The sequence below is a fragment of the Grammomys surdaster genome, unplaced genomic scaffold, assembly GCF_004785775.1.
Source record: "Grammomys surdaster isolate TR1022 unplaced genomic scaffold, NIH_TR_1.0 125669, whole genome shotgun sequence".
NCBI classification, from domain to species: domain Eukaryota; kingdom Metazoa; phylum Chordata; class Mammalia; order Rodentia; family Muridae; genus Grammomys; species Grammomys surdaster.
Window position 1 is genome coordinate 215,261 of NW_021620506.1, and position 17,117 is coordinate 232,377.

The 17,117-nt window shown below is 43.8% G+C and overlaps 1 protein-coding gene across 2 annotated transcripts in view; it reads right to left on the bottom strand.

The window, feature by feature from the left end:
- The window catches only part of Ercc6 (ERCC excision repair 6, chromatin remodeling factor), a 72,199-nt gene that overhangs the window by 10,141 nt on the left and 44,941 nt on the right, over positions 1-17,117 (bottom strand). For both annotated transcript variants that reach the window (XM_028787554.1, XM_028787555.1), the window contains exons 9-18: positions 13,473-13,643; positions 12,878-13,054; positions 10,429-10,545; positions 8,519-8,614; positions 5,240-5,455; positions 4,788-4,898; positions 4,037-4,156; positions 3,558-3,652; positions 1,907-2,052; positions 1,137-1,826 (exon numbers count right to left, since the gene is read on the bottom strand). In XM_028787554.1, coding sequence (XP_028643387.1) covers positions 1,137-1,826; positions 1,907-2,052; positions 3,558-3,652; positions 4,037-4,156; positions 4,788-4,898; positions 5,240-5,455; positions 8,519-8,614; positions 10,429-10,545; positions 12,878-13,054; positions 13,473-13,643 — 1,939 coding nt within the window. The remainder of the gene's footprint in view (positions 1-1,136; positions 1,827-1,906; positions 2,053-3,557; positions 3,653-4,036; positions 4,157-4,787; positions 4,899-5,239; positions 5,456-8,518; positions 8,615-10,428; positions 10,546-12,877; positions 13,055-13,472; positions 13,644-17,117) is intronic.

Consider the following 17,117-nt stretch of genomic DNA (forward strand, 5'->3'; position numbering starts at 1 on the left):
AGAAACAGTGCTAAGGCTGCCTAGTAGGCACAGGCACTGTCCCTGCTCTGGGTGTGCAGAGGAACTTCCCCCTACTTCTGAATGGTCCTTTCTGCAGTCTCAAATGGCTTCCTTGCAGGATGTGCTGACCAGCATCCAGCTGAGTTCCTCTGCAGGAGGGTAATCCTGCTGCTCTTCCCCATTACATTCTTGCATAAACCCCAGCACCTAGCTCTCCCTGGGTGTGCCTGTCCAGGGCTCCATCTGGACCCCCCTTTCATGTTTTTCAAGCAAGCTCAGCTCATCTGTCTCCCATCTGAGAGATCACCATCCTCTGGTGCTCTCTTGGCACCGCTGCTTTATATGCACACTGTGTTATAGTTCAGCTGTTCATCCTTACAAGAATTGTATGTTTCTTAACCATAAATGTAGACACATACAAGAATGTATGCATTTATTTTTACACTCATGCACATGCATGTATAGTTGTAGGCATATTTACATATGCATGCGAAAGATAAAGGAAATGCTGAAAACTGTTATTGTTGGCATAAAGGCTACAGCAGAGCTCATAGACTCTTCATGCAAATATCTTTGAAAAAGTTTTCTGAAGCAATGCATAAACCTGCCTTCCCAAAGGAAACACTCTGACTCAGGAATCTTTGGTAACTATGGCCATCACTGTCATCATAATGCAGCAAAGGTGAAGAAGATGACACTCGGGAGATACCAAAGCTGAGCAGGGCATGCTGACTTTTACTGTCTCAGCAACTGTTAGCTGATTTCTCTAATGCTTCTCTTTCCTCTTGGCCATCAGCTTCTTTCTGCCTGCCCCTAGCCAGAGTCCATCCTGCCTCTCTCCCATGAACGGTTCCTCTAACCTCCTATAGTTAGAAAAACATATAAATACAGCACCAAAGGAAAATGCCTACTAACGTTCAGGCAGCACATGACTATTTGTGGTAACTGATCAACTATAAATGATCGTATGTTAAGTATTATTGTTTCCGAAAGTTTCAAACTCTTTCAGGTCTTCAAAAAGGGGGATAAATACAATTTCCGAAATGTTAGTCTCATAGTTAAAGACTACCATGTTGGACACGGCTCCCACATTCACTTTCCTAGCACTGAGGTGAGAGATTCATCAAAATCATTACCTGATTTTTTGAAAAGCTTTTCCAAAACATAATCATCACTGCTCTGGTCCTTGGCCCCGCTCTCCTGCTCAGAGGTGTGTTGACGGTACCGCCTTCTCTTCACCAGGTGTGGGACTCTAGTTCCCTCAAACTTAGCATCTTTACAATGCTTGGAGTTCTTGGCCTTTTGCTTGGGCTGTGGACGTTTCTCTGTGGTCTCTTCCTCCATTGCATCATGTTTCCTTTTTGATTTGTGCTTAGAGAAACGGCCTTCCGTTTGTTCACTCATGTGAGCAGGTTCTGTCTGAGCCTGGCAGCACTCCCCTTCATAGGAAGAACCCTGCATCTCACTGATGCTCATCTCCCCTGATGGCCTGGATGTCTGGTCAACTGCTGGAGAATCTGAGTGCTTCCCATCTCCACTCATCACTGAGAGACGCGCCAGCACGGACCCTGCATCTGTCTCTTCTGCAAAAGCAACACTGCTAGCTCTGTTCCCATTTGTGTGATGGTCGCCTTTCAAAGGACCATTTTCTCCAGAACTGACACTTCCTGTAGTTCCTGCTGCCTTAGATTTTTCTTCCATCAGAGTGGCACCATTTGCAGGTATGTTAGAAACAGGGGGCTTCTTGCATTTGGGATCCATTCCTAGGACTGGCAGGGTCCTTTTTTTAAAATGGCATTTGGGTGTCTGAATATTGGAGTCAGTTCCTGTAACAGGGAAAACACAGCTAATGTTACACTTCAGAATTCTTATGCAACTGATTAAATTAAATAACTTAATGTAATACCTGCAAATATAGCACTTGTTTCAGTGCCCTGGGAGGCATCAGGACTAGTCAGAGTAAACAGCTCATAGAGGTCATTGGATTTGAAAAAGCGTCTTTGTTTTGGGTCTTTTAGCACTCTGTTTGTCAAAAACTGCTTGAAGATTTGTCTAAAAAGATAAAATCACATTGATATGAAACAATGTTTAGCTGTACTTCAAAATTCGAGTTATAAAACATGAGAGAAGGGGCTGAAGAGATGGCTTGGTAGTTAAGAGTACCGGTTGTTCTTCCAGAAGACCTGGGTTCAATTCCCAGCACCCACAAGGCAGCTCACAACCACTTGTAACTCCAGTCCCAGGGAATGTAATACCCTCTTCTCCCCTCTCCAGGCACTGCCTACACAGACACAGGCACACAGAACATAAGCACACAAAAATCAAGGGTTTTTTTTTTTTTAAATGTGAGAGAGATACTAACAGCAGATCTATGAATGATTAAAAAGCTCCCAAACTTTCAGCCACGGAAAATTACAAACTCAAAACATACATAATATATCAGGTGGTCGGCTAAGTTTTATGAAATTTAAATTAGAAATGATACCTTATTATTTATGCCCAATGACTTTTGTTTTACCTCCAAAACCTATCACATTTCAAACCTTTTTAAATTTATGTACCCCAAACTCTACAGGCTGTAAGGAGCCAATCAGACTCCCTGGGCCAAGGCTGCCCTGCCCTGCTCAGTGCTGTCCTGTGGATGTGTTCACTCTTTGTCTAGCCCCCACTTGCTGGCTGACTTTTGTGCTTAAGCTCCAACACTGTTGTCCTTTTCACATAGGCATTACCACAAAGCAACACCATTCCCTCCTATCCCCCTGTGCTTCAGGCTAACCCTTTCTCACAAGATGCATCTCATCACCAGGTCCGACAATAAGCCTACAAGGACTCAAAATAGTTCTGGAACAGCACAGTGCCAATGCAGGTCCTGGAATATGGGACAAGAATGGAGTCTGAGGGGCACAGGAAAAGCTGGCAATGTCTTGACTCTCCCTGCAGTTACTGCTGCCTCGAGCTGCCTGGTTACAAGAAAGTCAAAGGAAGGGGCACATGCTGTAAACTCTCCAAGGGTCTCTGAATAAACTGTCCTTACTTCTGTCACTTCTCAAGCAAGTGACACACTACAGTAAGTCAGAATGTTTTCCTCACAAAACAAGTTCAAATTTACATATAAAGAGCCCCTGGTTTAGATTAAGGTACAATAACTACTAGGTTCAGATATTTTAAAAACAGTAAGGTTGGCTGTGGTGGTGCATACCTTTAATCCCAGCACTTGGGAGGCAGAGGCAGGTGGATCCCTATGAGTTTGAGGCCTTCCAGGTTTACATAGTAAGTTGTAGGCCTTCCAACAGCTACACAATGAAATCCTGTCTCAAACAAACAAAACAAAACAAAACAAAACAAACAAGCAAACAAAAAAGAGTAATAGATCAAAATATATTTTAATGGCAAAGAAAAAACAAAACCACAAAATAGTGTGATATTCTTTAAGTTATAGTAATTATTCCTCTAAGATGAAAAGAACTTTAAAGCCCACACTTGGAAATAATAGAAACCCTTCTTCCTGAAAACTCTAGGTTAGGATATGATGAGGCCCAGCAGCCCTCTATACTGACCGATGGTAGATCTTTTCCTCTATGGTGCCGGCCATCAGAAGCCTGTAGACAGTCACCTGCTTCTTCTGACCTATCCTCCATGCTCGCTCCCGGGCCTGTGGAAGAGAGATTTTTAACAAGAGCCAACTAACAAGAGAAAGCAGTGACTGATCACGGCCTTCAATCCCCTAGTGAGAATTCTGTCTAAGAAGAAACGTGCACTCGAGGCCTGAGCAAGTGGACAGAGTCACGTGACAGCTTGGGTGCAAGAGGTTTCTGACTGTGAGCACTTTTCACAGCAGAGCTGAGATGGATGCTGTGGAGAGACAGCTGAGGCTCCCCCAGTCTAAAGGGCTGACCATGTGCCCTCTCATTAGGGAGCAGGATGCGACCACCATGCAGACTGCACGTGAAGCCAGGTATGACATTAGAGAGACTGAGAAAAACTGCCTCTAACAAGCTGTCCCTCTGTAGGTTCCTTCTCTTCATGGGAGACAGACCTGTGTGTCGGTGCTTGGGTTCCAGTCAGGGTCGTAGATGATGACTCTGTTGGCCCCGGTCAGGTTCACTCCTAAGCCACCCACACGTGTGGTCAGAAGAAAGACAAAGATGGATGTGTCCTACAGGAAAGATATAGAACTAAGTGAGCAGAGCTAAGAGCTGCTATAGCTCTTCACTCCCCCCACAGGTCCTACCATGGGCTCTGTGGCTTACCCACACCCCAAACTACATGTCCCAGAATCCTCTGTGAAACAAGTCCTCATGTCAGAGCTCCTACTTTTATTAATTATATTGACAATTTTTAATAATTGTATAAATACAGACAGACACACAGACATTCTCGCTGGCTATGTGTTACCAGTGTCTTTATTCTCTTCTCAAATTTCAGCACTTCATTTCTAAATCTTGTATGCCCACTTCCCAAACCATCAACTGTACACTCAGAGGCCACACACTGCTAGGTGTGGTGGTGCACATCTTTCATTCCAGTTCTTTTGAGGCAGAGGTAGGTGGATCTCTGTGAGTCTGCTGTCAACCTAGTCTACAATGCAAGTGTTACACAGCCAGGGTTACATAGTAAGACCCTGTCTCAAAGAAAAACTAACAAACACAAGGGAATACCCAAAAGGATAATGTCCCCTTCACCTGCAAGCCAGACACAAAGACAGTTCAGTGACTGTGAGGGTAGACATGTGCACTTTTTCCCTCTACATACTGTGGTCTTTTTGACTCAGTCACATCTCTCATTACCTCATTGTATTTTGTAATCAGTGGCTGTCTTGACGCTATGGTGGTGGTCCCATCCATCTTGAGATAGGAATACTTGTGAGCTCTCAGAAACACTTCCAGTATGTGCAGCATCTGTTAGTGGATGAGGGAAACAGTCTGCAAACCAAGTACGCTCCAAGCACATGCTTCCCCACATACGTAAGCAGTGTGCCTTCCCCAGAGGGCCTATACTGAAAAGGTTTTTCTTGCTTTGAGGAAGAGAATTAATAACAAAGAATTTGTGCTAATTATTTGTAAGTATCCCAGCCTCACTAGGATGCCAGAATCCTGCTGTGAGGGTTCTTTTAAAAAACCAACTCTTTTCCCTTTTCCCTCCTGTGAAGAGACCCATGGCTGCCACCTCAGCACCAGGGGTGACATCCTACCTTTTGCATTTGTGGTCACCAGTCCTGAAAGCTGACTTGAGCACTCACCTGCCTCGACTGGGAAAACAGCAGTACTCGCTGACCCTGCTTGTGCCAGATTTTCAGCAAAGACTCAACAACAATCATTTTCCCAGAGCGTTTCCAGTATCCAAACTGTTCTTCTTCCAGTTCGTCGGCTGGAAGACCACTGGCATTCTTGGGACCACCAGAAAAGAGGTCAGGGTGGTTACAGATCTTCCTCAGAGCTACAAGTCCAGAGAAAATCTGTGATTAAAACAACAACACTATTGTTACATGGGTGTAACATAGAACGGAGGAAGGGCAAACATGGTACGTGGATTACAGTCATTTTTACCAGCTTGCTGATTTCTTCTCTACATCAACACTGAAATGCAGTGTGGATCCTGAATGTCCCACCCCAGGTCCCACATGCACTGATCCCCGGTGTGGTGTCTACATATGGGGCTTTTGGGAAGTGACTGGATCATGAAAGCTCTGATCTCATCAACAGACTGATACACTGATGGCTTCATAACTCGATGGCCTATTAAGAGGTGGAACTAGCTGAAGGAAGTGGGCCTGGAGGTATGCCTTGAAAGTCATTTCTTGTCCCCAGATCCCTTTCTAAGGCCCCTGCTTTCCAGCCACCATAAGGTGAGACATTTTTACCCTCACATGTGCTTCCTGCAATGCTGTGTGGCCCTAAGAAGGGCCACAAGCTGAGGGCCACAGGCTGAAAACTATGAGCCCTCCTACTTTTCTTAAGTTGATTTTTTCAAGTATTTTGTCATAGTGATTGAAAACTGACCAACACAAGCTGGAAGAAATTAATTTTCATTCATGTTCTTTCCCTGACTGGACAACTTCTCCAGACAAAAACAATTTTACTGGACTGAACATGTCTGCAAAGGTCATAGTCAATTGCTGATAATTCAACTTCCCTCACCAGAGAAAAGGATATTTAGTTCACAGCATTGTATATCTGATTTAAAAGAAAATCTAACTTAAAACCTAATTTACCTTAAAAATACATGGCAGAAACATTATACCCATCCCTGACCCACCTACCAAAGGACTCCCACCCAGTCTTACATATCTAAGTCCCTTAAAGCCCTGTTTTTAGTGTATGGAACAGAGGCCGAAGTTACATAATGAACTACTTTGGGCCTGCAAATGAAACAAAAGATATGATCTTCATTCAGTTCACTTGTTTTTCTTTTAAACACGATTCTAGAAAATGTAAGCCTTTCCTTTTGTATTTACTAGATAGAGTAGCTTCTGACCTGACCTGGAGGCACGTGAGGGAGAGCTGATAGCTGAGGAGATGTGAGTGGTTTTGAATAAGAAGAATTATTCATACAGAAGATAAGACACTGCTTGGGCTGAAGAGATGGCTCAGCAGTTTAGAGCTCTTATTGCTCACAGAGGACTCAGGTCCAGTTCCCAGCACAAATGGTGGTCCATACCCATCTCTAACTTCAGAGCCAAGAGATCTGATGCCCTCTTCTAATCTCCATAGGTAACAGGCATGTATGTGGTATGTTATAGTGAACCTACATACACGTAGGCAAAACATTCGTATGTATAAAAGAAATCTTTTAAAAAATTGGAGCTGGAGAGTTGGCTTGATGGTTAAAAGCACTGGTTGTTTTTCCAAAGTACACAGGCTCAATTCCCAAGACCCACATGGCAGCTCACAGCCTTCTAACTCCAGTCCCAGGTGATCTGACACCCTCTTCTGGCTCCATAGGCACCAGGCACACACAAGTGCACAGATATCCATATATGCAGGCAGAGCACCCATACACTTAAAAACAAACGTATATCCATACATTTAAAAACAAAGCAAAGAAAAAAGAAAGTGCTGGGAAGTGACAAATAGGTCAAAATGATTGATCTGAAAGTGTAGGCACCTGAGGGTGAGGACACAGGCAGCCACTGCAGAGACTGGGGAGGGCATACTGTGTGAGCTCACCTATCCTTCTCAGAGCCTAGAAGCAGGACAGAGTAGACTTCTGAACATGCTCAAATATACCTACAATAGGGCAGAGTGATGACCATGGCTGCAAGGCTCAGCATGCATTTAAGGACATGAAAACTTCCACCTGCTAGGGGGAAGGCACAATATCAGAATGCACTGGGCTGCTAAGACTTGTTCTGAAAACACTAAACAGAAACAGCTCTGCCTGGATAAAAAACAAGAACTTGTCTACTTGGCCCTAGCAAAGTTACATGTGACTCAGAGAAACTATGTGCAAGGTGTGAAAAACTTCGGCTTTAGCCTAGCACACAGACTCCCTGACACAGTCATGCTGAATGCTGACAATGCCACCATGGAACAGTGTGTGAAAACATGGCCTCTTTAGATGCCACATACCCTGGCGGGCTAGGCTTTCCTAACCCTGCAAGCCACACCACTGCGGGCCCACTCCTCAGTTCTTCTTCCACGGTCTGGATCCAAGTGCACCAGGTCTATGGTGGAGGGGAGCAAGCAGCATGTCTGTCCTCTTATGTAACAAACTCCTCACTTCTGGAAGGGCTGCAGATCCAGTTACAGGTCTCACAAAATGACCTCACAAGGGCCACAGAAAACACCTAACCCAACTGTCCAGCTCAGTAAAATTCAGATGGCCGGCTTATGGCTCTCATGTCTCACTGATCCATGATGTTCCTAGACACTGTAATCTCTGCCTCATACTCTCATGTCAGGCGCTGGGACGCTCCACAGTGGGAAGTATTCTAGAAAGCCAAACTCTCATATCTCTGTGACTTATATAACAAGATTTCCTGAGTAGACATTGTCTAATAATTTCCAAATTCTAAAATGAGCAAATAAATTCCTTTCATATGCCGGGGAAAGTAAGGCTTAGAACCTGAGAAATCTGATCCAGAATGTTGTCTGGTTTCTAAGATGGTAATGCTCTGCCAGCGCTTATTGGGCATGAAGCTAACTGGGAAACTGATAAAACTTGCACATCTTGATAATTATGTCCTGATAATATAATTGTAGTCATAATTTCTGAGAAAACCATGCAATGTACTGGGCACCATGCCCTGTGAGGTAGGCAGGAGCCGTGGGCTACGGTAGGACTCGGGCCACACCCCACCTTGAGTGCCGCTTTCTCGCATGGCTCCCCTCACACCAGTGACCATGCTCCTCGTGTCACACCTGTCTCCAGCTGTAGCTGTGACTCAGGAGCCACTCCATAGATGGCAGGTGGGTGAACAATGTGGGCACAAAGTCTGGCACAATCTAAACCCCTTTCCTTTCCTGCCCCACCCCCCTTGATAACAACTGCTCCCTCTGGAGTCTGCTCTTTGGCTGACCTGATTCTCTCCATTGAGAATCCTGTAAACTGCTTTGGAGTCAATGAAATTCTGGTAGACTTTATGCTGCTCCTCAGTCAGACGGCAAAATAAGACCTGCAAGGGAAAAGGAAATAAATAGTTTTAAAAAATGCATTAATTATAAGTAAGATTCCCTTTTCTAAGAAGGGTGCACAATTTTAACAATGATACATCTCTCAGCTAAAGAGGTTTTCCCTTTTCCATAGCCATCCACCTCCTAGTTCCAACCCATGACCCTCCAGACTAGCCTCCTGCTCACAGGCCATCATCTCAGGACCCCAGTACACAGTCACATTTCATTTCAACTCAATGTTGATGAGAGACTCTTCCCCAGGCCTCTCGACTACACTCTGTTTGGCTGACTTGGCAGGAACGTTTACCTCACCTGGAACTTCCCCGTTCTAAGGGGTCATAAGCTCACCAGGCCCTTACAGCAACTCCCACCCTCCCAGTCCACTGGGGTCAGTTATTCCATGACATCACACTGCCCACTGTCTGCCTTTCATTCCTTCTCTCTAAGTCTACCACCTCCACCTCAAGGCTTGACTTTCTTTACAGCATTTCCCCACACACCCTTCCTAGTACCATCTAAGTCCCTGAATAGTCGTGCTAATGCCCTGGGGCTTCCTAAGCCATCCATCTATCAGCCATCTTTGTCTCCATATCTAATCACAAACATTCAGACAAACAGAAATCAACCTGAAGCTATCAGGATCTGTATCTTGTTTGATTCCCATCTCCAAAACAGCTCTACTTTTGCATCTACTTCATATAGGCGAACAAGACCAGTCCAGTCCAGGACCTTCAACCTCTGCACTGGATCTGAGCATGTACCTGTCTTCCGAAGGACAGCCCCCTGCCTATTAGGTTCTCTCCAGGGAAAGGGGGGAGCATCCTGAGAAAACACGGGACAGCCCTCACCGGCCTGCTGCTTCGAAAGCCAGCACCTGGTACAAGTCACTGATGCCACTGAGAACACCCAGGCATCAGAACTGACTTCAGAGCCACCCTGTGCACCAGGCTCTTCCCAGATCAGCTGTTTGCCCCTCACTCTGCCAGCTCCTGCCACACCTCCTCCTAGCCCACTTCAGCCTATCTGCCTGGGCCTCTGCAATCTCCCCTGTTAGTTCCTTGTCTTCTGCCCTCTCTTCTGATGCTGCTTCAGCTGCTTGCGTCTTCTTGGTCTCCATGTGCTCTTTAGGTAATCAATCTGTGCTCAGAACTGCAACCTTACCAGCTCACAGTCTCAGCTATGGCCATCCTAAAACCGTCTCACATCCCTCAACCTCATATGCAAGTGGACGTTGTCCAAGGACATCAACTTATGCTCCCAGCTTTAGCGACCCTGGCACTCCTACTGGCCCACAAGTACTAACATACTGCCCCATCTTTTGCCCATAATGTTCTTCATCCAAATCCTAAACAATTTGTTCTCTGACCTTCCTTAGGCCTCAGCACAATTATCAGATCAAAGGTCTCCTCTGACTATTACTAGAGAAAGCCTTTTCCTTCAACATGTCCTCTGACTATTACTAGAGAAAGCCTTTTCCTTCAACATGTCTTATTTCCCAACTTAGTGACAACACCCTCATATTTTTTACTCATTTGGGAACCTATGAGGTTTATGATCACAAGTCTGTTTGCTGACTGCTGTGTCTCAGAGAGCTGATGTCTGCAGGAAAGAACTGGGGGCTTAAGGAACATGTAATGTTTTCCAGTAGTTGTAAAGTCAGGCTCATCTGTGAGCTAGAGGAAAATCCCAGCCATGGGAAGATGCCACAAATGGGTACAGTCACAAGTAGACCAGCCTGCCCACAGTGCCAGGACCAAAGCTATAGGCCCAGTAAGTTACACAGACACACTGCTTGGCCACCTCCAGATTCACAAACCTGCTCATTTTTATCTGGCAATGAAAGGCTCATCTTGACATCTGATTTCATTCTCCGCAGTAGGTACGGGTTTATCGTGTCTCTTAAGACACATGCACATTTATAAGCAGTTTTAACCTTTAATAAAAGAAAAGAGATATTAGCTAAGGAATATAGCTGTTCTTCTCGATTGATTCCACTTCTTAAAAACTAAAGAATGATCAACTGGTCTATAAATTCAACTTAGAAAAAGTTGCCAGGCAGTGGTGGCGCAAGCCTTTAATCCCAGCACTTGGGAGGCAGAGGCAGGCGGATTTCTGAGTTTGAGGCCAGCCTGGTCTACAGAGTGAATTCTAGGACAGCCAGGGCTACACAGAGAAACCCTGTCTCAAAAAAAAACAAAAAAACAAAAAACAACAAAAAAAAAAAGAAGAAGAAGAAAAAGTCAAGTTCTAGATGCTCCAGATGATGGCACCTTTCGAAATAATATCATCGGAGAAAATAAATTACCTACCTCATTATCCAAAATATATGAGAGAAAGCCTGTTAAATCACAGTTTATCTCCTCTTCTATACTGTTTTAATTATCACTGTACTATTTAGTTAAGCAGGAAAGTAAAGACTTATTTGGTTACTGACCATCCTCCAGGGGGAAAACTAGTTTCAAATAAATCCCTATTTATAATCTTGTATTCTGCAGGAGCTGCAAAGGAACTGGGCTCTGCCAGGGTAGAGATCAAAAGCTAAGTCTGATGAGAGCAGTGGGAGCCGCCCACTGGCTAATACAGGGAGAGTAGACTCCGGGGAGTGAGCTCAAGAGCAGCCCTATGATCCCACAAAGGAAAGGTCGCTCTGCCCTAAAATGGAGCATATGGCCCCATAATGGACATGGCCACATGAGAGAGCATTAACTGTACACAGAAAAACAAAGACCTGCAGCCTGGGAAGCCACACCCTACGCAATTCACTTACGGGCAAGCAAACGCTTCAATTAATTATTGATACTTTAAAAAACTCTAAATAGGTTCAACAATTTAGTAAATTATTATTCATAAAACAAAAATCTAAAATGTAAATGTAAGAAACATAGTTTCAAAAGCTTAAGCAAAATAAACACAGAAGAGTTCAAGTTAAACACATTAAATACATACTATTTGGATAGACCCTAAGGACTCTTCACTTGTGTCTGCATCGTATATGCACACCAGTCTGCATGCAAGTGCTCTGTGAATGGACGTGAGTAATTACAAAATACAGGCAGTACCTGCAACACCAAGAGGCTAACCTGATAACAACCTCTACCCTCTAAGTTGACCACGGGGACAATGATAAAAGTTAACCTGTAAGGAGATGAGGTACAGATGATTTGTAATGCTGAGATGTTAAATTTCACAATTTATAAAACACAACCCACCATTTAGTCACAAAAGAGAGAGCCATTAAAACTGGTTTTGATAAGCCTCTGGTTTTAAAGGTACAAAATTGCTTTTGTAATTAAGTATTCCAAAACATCAGATCATCAATCGTTTGAAGAAGGACTTTGGTCTTGGCCTAGCAAGGACCCATGAGGTACCTCCCCATCTGAATAGGGACACACAAATATCCTACTTCACTGCAGGTCTGGGGTCTGCTTCCATAGGTCACAGACTGCCCTCAGGAGAGCCTCACCCTCTAAATTCTATACAAACCCAAAACTATCCATGGCCCAGGCCTAAAGCCTCAGTGAGGTACACCAAGCCCAACCCTGTTTGCTTTATTCTATCAGCATCTAGACCCTACTTATTTATCCTGCCTAAAAATATCCAACCATGTTATTCCAAGACCACCATCTAAGTCTTGGTCCAGCTCCTCACTTCACCCTCAAACCCCCAACTCCTCTAATGCCGGCCTTCTCATGACTACTTGCAGCCCAAACAACCCCAAGAATTGCCACCTTCTACCTGCTGGATCAAATCCCTTCCTGTTGTCCCTCAGCAACCACTAACTTCCTCCCAAGGCCCCTAGTTTCAGCTTTTCCAACACACTCTGTGACCAGGTTAAGGCATGGTTCACTGTGCTAGCTTCCAGTGCACTTCTCCTCACTGTGAAAGGAACACTACCCTGGTGGACAGCAAGGTGGATCTGTCCAACGGCTCAATCCTTTTCATGACACCTCACTGCACTTGTGCTCACTTCCAAAATTACTTTTAAATATTGTAAATGACATTTCCCACAGAAACTAGCACAGAACCATTTCCTTTCTCTTGTGAAAAGGGAAGTTTTATTCTTGTGCTTTCCTTAAGTAAATGGTATACATGAATTTTTAAAAAATTTTATCTGTAAAAATACAATCTACTGAGTAGGGATAATTTCTGATTTTTATCAGACACCAATTTATAAGCCTGGCCATCTTCCTTAACACTGTCAATGACTTGGCTACAAAGTATAATGTTTAGGGAAATGCCAAAAGTGTTACTGCCTATCATATTACCTGTACTGGGGAAGCATTGGAATATCCTCCCATGGTGATGGGGACAGAGAACTGCTCCATAAACACAGGTAATGTGCCTAGCTTTCCTGGGAAGATGAAGTCGAAGAGTGACCACAGCTCTCGGAGGTTATTCTGCATTGGTGAGCCAGACAAGATAATCCGATGAGGTGTTCGGAACTAGATGAGGAAAGGAAACATTATTTTATGAAATCTACTTTGTAACAGATAAATGCCATCAATCCTAAAGCACATGTAATTGTTACTTAACATGTTTAATCATCATTATCGTTTGCCCATTTTTTTGGTCCTCTCCAAACTGGGTATATTGTCCAATTTTCTAACTGCATATAGAAGAAAACACTGAGAAGAATTCTGTCTTGTTTAAGTTAACCAGCACCTATTAGAGTGGGGCTTGGTTACATTCTAACAGATGACCCTTACAAAAGACCTGAACAGTGAAAGTCACAAAGAACAAGTATAAGGAATTTTCTACACTGAAATAAAATTCAATAAATGTATTCATAAAGCAAATAGCTTGTCCTAAAATTAAATATCACTACTCATCCAAAACCCCCCTCTTTGTAAGCACCGATACCTGTTTGCAAGCAAGGGTGACTGCAGCATTTGGATTTCGAATTTTGTGTCCTTCATCTAAGATGACATAGTGCCAGTCATGTCTGCTAATGTCATCTTGCATCAGTCGAATGTAGGAATACGAAGTTATCAAAACTCCATGACAATGAACAATATCTCGAATCAGCCTCTCCTAGAACCACAATAGCACAGTAAGGGCAGATGTAAGTAAGAAGCAAAAGGTTAGATTTGGATTATTATGAGACCACCTAAAACACACCATAAAAATATACAAACACACATACAAATCTAATACCATACATCAGGACTTTGTATTTGGTTAATCTGCAAAATAGTAAACACACTAAAGTGGGACCCTCAAAGAAGGTAGTCATAGAAATGAGATTGTTTGTTCAACTGTTGCTTCTCTAAATCACCCTTTGTGTCTGTCCCTATTACATCTTTAAAACAAAGTTGAGGGAAAATGATCACTACAACAAAAGCAGGAAAGTGAAAGAAACAGTCAAAGATATAGACATAAGAATGGTGTGAGGGCAAGAACACGTAAAGTGTAATACAAATTCCCACAGCTAGGAGATCTGAGTCTGGAGAAAAACATCTCCAAATGTCAGCAAAATCATGGAAGGTCTTATCCCGCGCATATCTGCCTAGATGACTGAATCTTCAAATTTAATTTGAATAAAGAAGAAATGTCTGGGCTGAGAGCATAAGGAAAAGTTTTCCTTCTAAGGAGATAGTCCTCATTGAGCATCTTTCTGAGATCTAGAAATGTCAGAAATAAATAATTTTTCTGAAGAGGAATATATAATTCTTATCAGGGAAAGGTCAAAAGCTAGAATCCTGCTTGAGCGGGACTTCAGTGAGTCAGGAGTTCAAAAAATAAGTCACCTAGAAGCTGTCCAGGCACACAGGGAAGTACAGGTGAGATGTTCCCACAGAAAGCTACTGGGGTGGTGCCCTGACAGAGAGCATGCTCAGACCAACTCCTGGAGCAAGGACAGTGACCATCATGAACTCCTCATCTACAAACAGAAACTATGGCTGGGATCAGGTCCTGCGGTGGAGTCGGGGTTCCAGGGCTAAAGGCAGCCCACTCCAAAGCTACCATCGTCCTGTATTAGGCTGCACTGCTGCTTACCATATTACACAAGAAAGCTCTGGAGTGAAAATTGTGTGTTAATGCACAAATGTCTTTAAAAGGCCTGCTAAAACATTAAGTATTATATAGAGTACTTTTAAATAATGAAAAGGGATATATTTTAAATATTACTGTAATTTCTGTTTAATTAATAAAGTCTATGGGGAAATGAGGGGAATGAATATCAAAGTGGACCCAAACCTCCACCTTCTCTACGCATGCGCACATGTGTTCACATGGATGTGGAGGCCAGAAGATAACTTCCAATGTTGTTCAGGTATTGTCCACCTTTACTTTAAGACAAGGTCTTCAGCTAGTGAGGCAGCTCAGTGAATACAGACGCTTGTCCACAAGCCTGGTGACCTGAGTGTGACCCTGTACCCACTGCATGGTGGAAAGAGAGCTGCTTCTAACAAAGGTATTCTCTGACCTCCATGTACCTCACATAAGAGCACATACTGAGGAAGGAAGACAAAAACACAGCCTTGAGCTTAAAGGATACCTATACAGACTGATACAGGACACTGGGGATCAGCAAAGATACACCAAGAAAATGCAAAAAAGAGAGGGCAGAATTTACAATAAAAATATCAGATACATCTTCTATCTTACTTATTGTATCTCTTAAAAGGGAATGACATTTTTTTTTTAAAAGACCAGGAACATTTACCTGCATAAAACACTGTAACAACCATGGGCAAAGCTGCCAAAGCAATCTGGACAGCTTCTGGCATTGGGTCAGGGGTCCAATTGGGTCAGGGTCAAGGAATAAGCCAAGCAAAGACATGACTCAAACTGAGGACACAGGACCTGAGCATGCTGCCAGGGCTGTTCCTCATAGTATGGCTCAGACATGGAGATCTCAATCCTTTACATGCACACTCTCGGAAAGCACAAACCCAGACACACAAGCAACTCAAGAGGCATGGGAGAAAAAACGACAGACTGTGTGATGGCAGCACTCAGAACACAGGGTTCACGTAGGAAGTGCCAGGCCAGCCAGGGCCAGCCAGTCAGATCCTGTCTCAAAGCCAAAACAATAATGGACAGAACCAACAAATAAGTAATTCTTTGAAAAGACAAACTGAAGAACAGACGCAGTGTGTAGCTTGAAACAAGTCACTTATGGAGTGAATGCAGAGCTATCTCTGCAGATCAGAAACCCTCAAAAATTAAGCATTCAAAAGAGAAGGTGCACAAGAAAAATCAGACCAACTGGGGGAGCAGTTAATCTGGCAGGAGGCTTATAAGTTCAAGTCCACCTGCACTGTACAATAAAACCCTAGCTCAAAGAAAGGGAGGGATGAGGCTGGCTCAGTGGATAAAGGCACTTGCCACTAAGACTGACAACTAGAGTTCAATTCCAAAAATTCACAAAGCACAAAGAGAGAACAACTCCCACAAGTTGTCTTCACCTCCATATGTAGTACCATGGTACACAAGAGCTTATTGTCACACTCACACAAGCATAAGCAAATGCAAATGAAAAAAATTCATGTGGGGTTAACAAGCACCTCAGATAACAGGTATTTGTCTAACACACAGGCTGCCCTGGGTTCAATTCCCAGAACTGAAAAAACTGGTTTTGGTTGGTACACACCTGTAATCTCAGCACTCTGGGGATGGAGGTCAGAGGATCCAAAGTTTCAGGGCTGTCCTCAGCTACACAATGAGACCCTGTCTCAAAACAGGGTATACAGATGACACTTAAGTGTGTATCCATCTGTGTGTGCGTGCATGTATAAAGGAGTATTAAGGAGAAACTGAGGTGGGAAATTGCTCGTGTGTTGAAGCACACAAGGCATCTAAGGAGCTTATAAAGCCCCAGCAAGCATCAACTGTATTCTTATAGTGACTGCTCTTTTGCCATATATCACTTGAAAAGTTCAGTGTCTAATGCAGAATACTACACCAATAAGTTAATTATTTTGGTGCACAGCCTTGCAAACATGAGCAGGCAACTAAGACTCAATCCTCCTTAAAGCACGCCATTCCTTCGGCTGGTAGGGGTCAGTGTAGAGAAGAACCACCGCAAGGGGCAGACTTCACCCCCTAACCTCACCCATGAACCCCATAACTCTGAGACGCTAGAGCTAATTCCCTCACTTCCTCCACATCTGCATACTCTTCCAAGATTCTAGGCAAGCAGCACCCAGTTCTATCCCTGTTTCCCTCCAGGAGAGCAAGGGCACCCCAAAGCCATGGAGTAGGTAGAGCATAAAGTGACGGCAATGGATGCTCCATGCCTGAGTGCTGTCTGGGTGTCAGCTGTGTCCTGCTGTCCTGGTGTTGGCTGTGCACGTTAAGAGATAGAAACAGAGAATATTTATAGTTGCCCACGGCTTGAAATAAACAGTGGAAGTTAAACCACCACTTGAATCTACAAAACAATCATTTGACTGCCTTTGGCTAAGCCCTGAAAATGTGAGTTCACTTGTTCCTGGGCCCTGGGACTTCCAACTGTTGCACAGGCTCCCCATGGTCACCCACTTACCCCTAAGGTGCCCA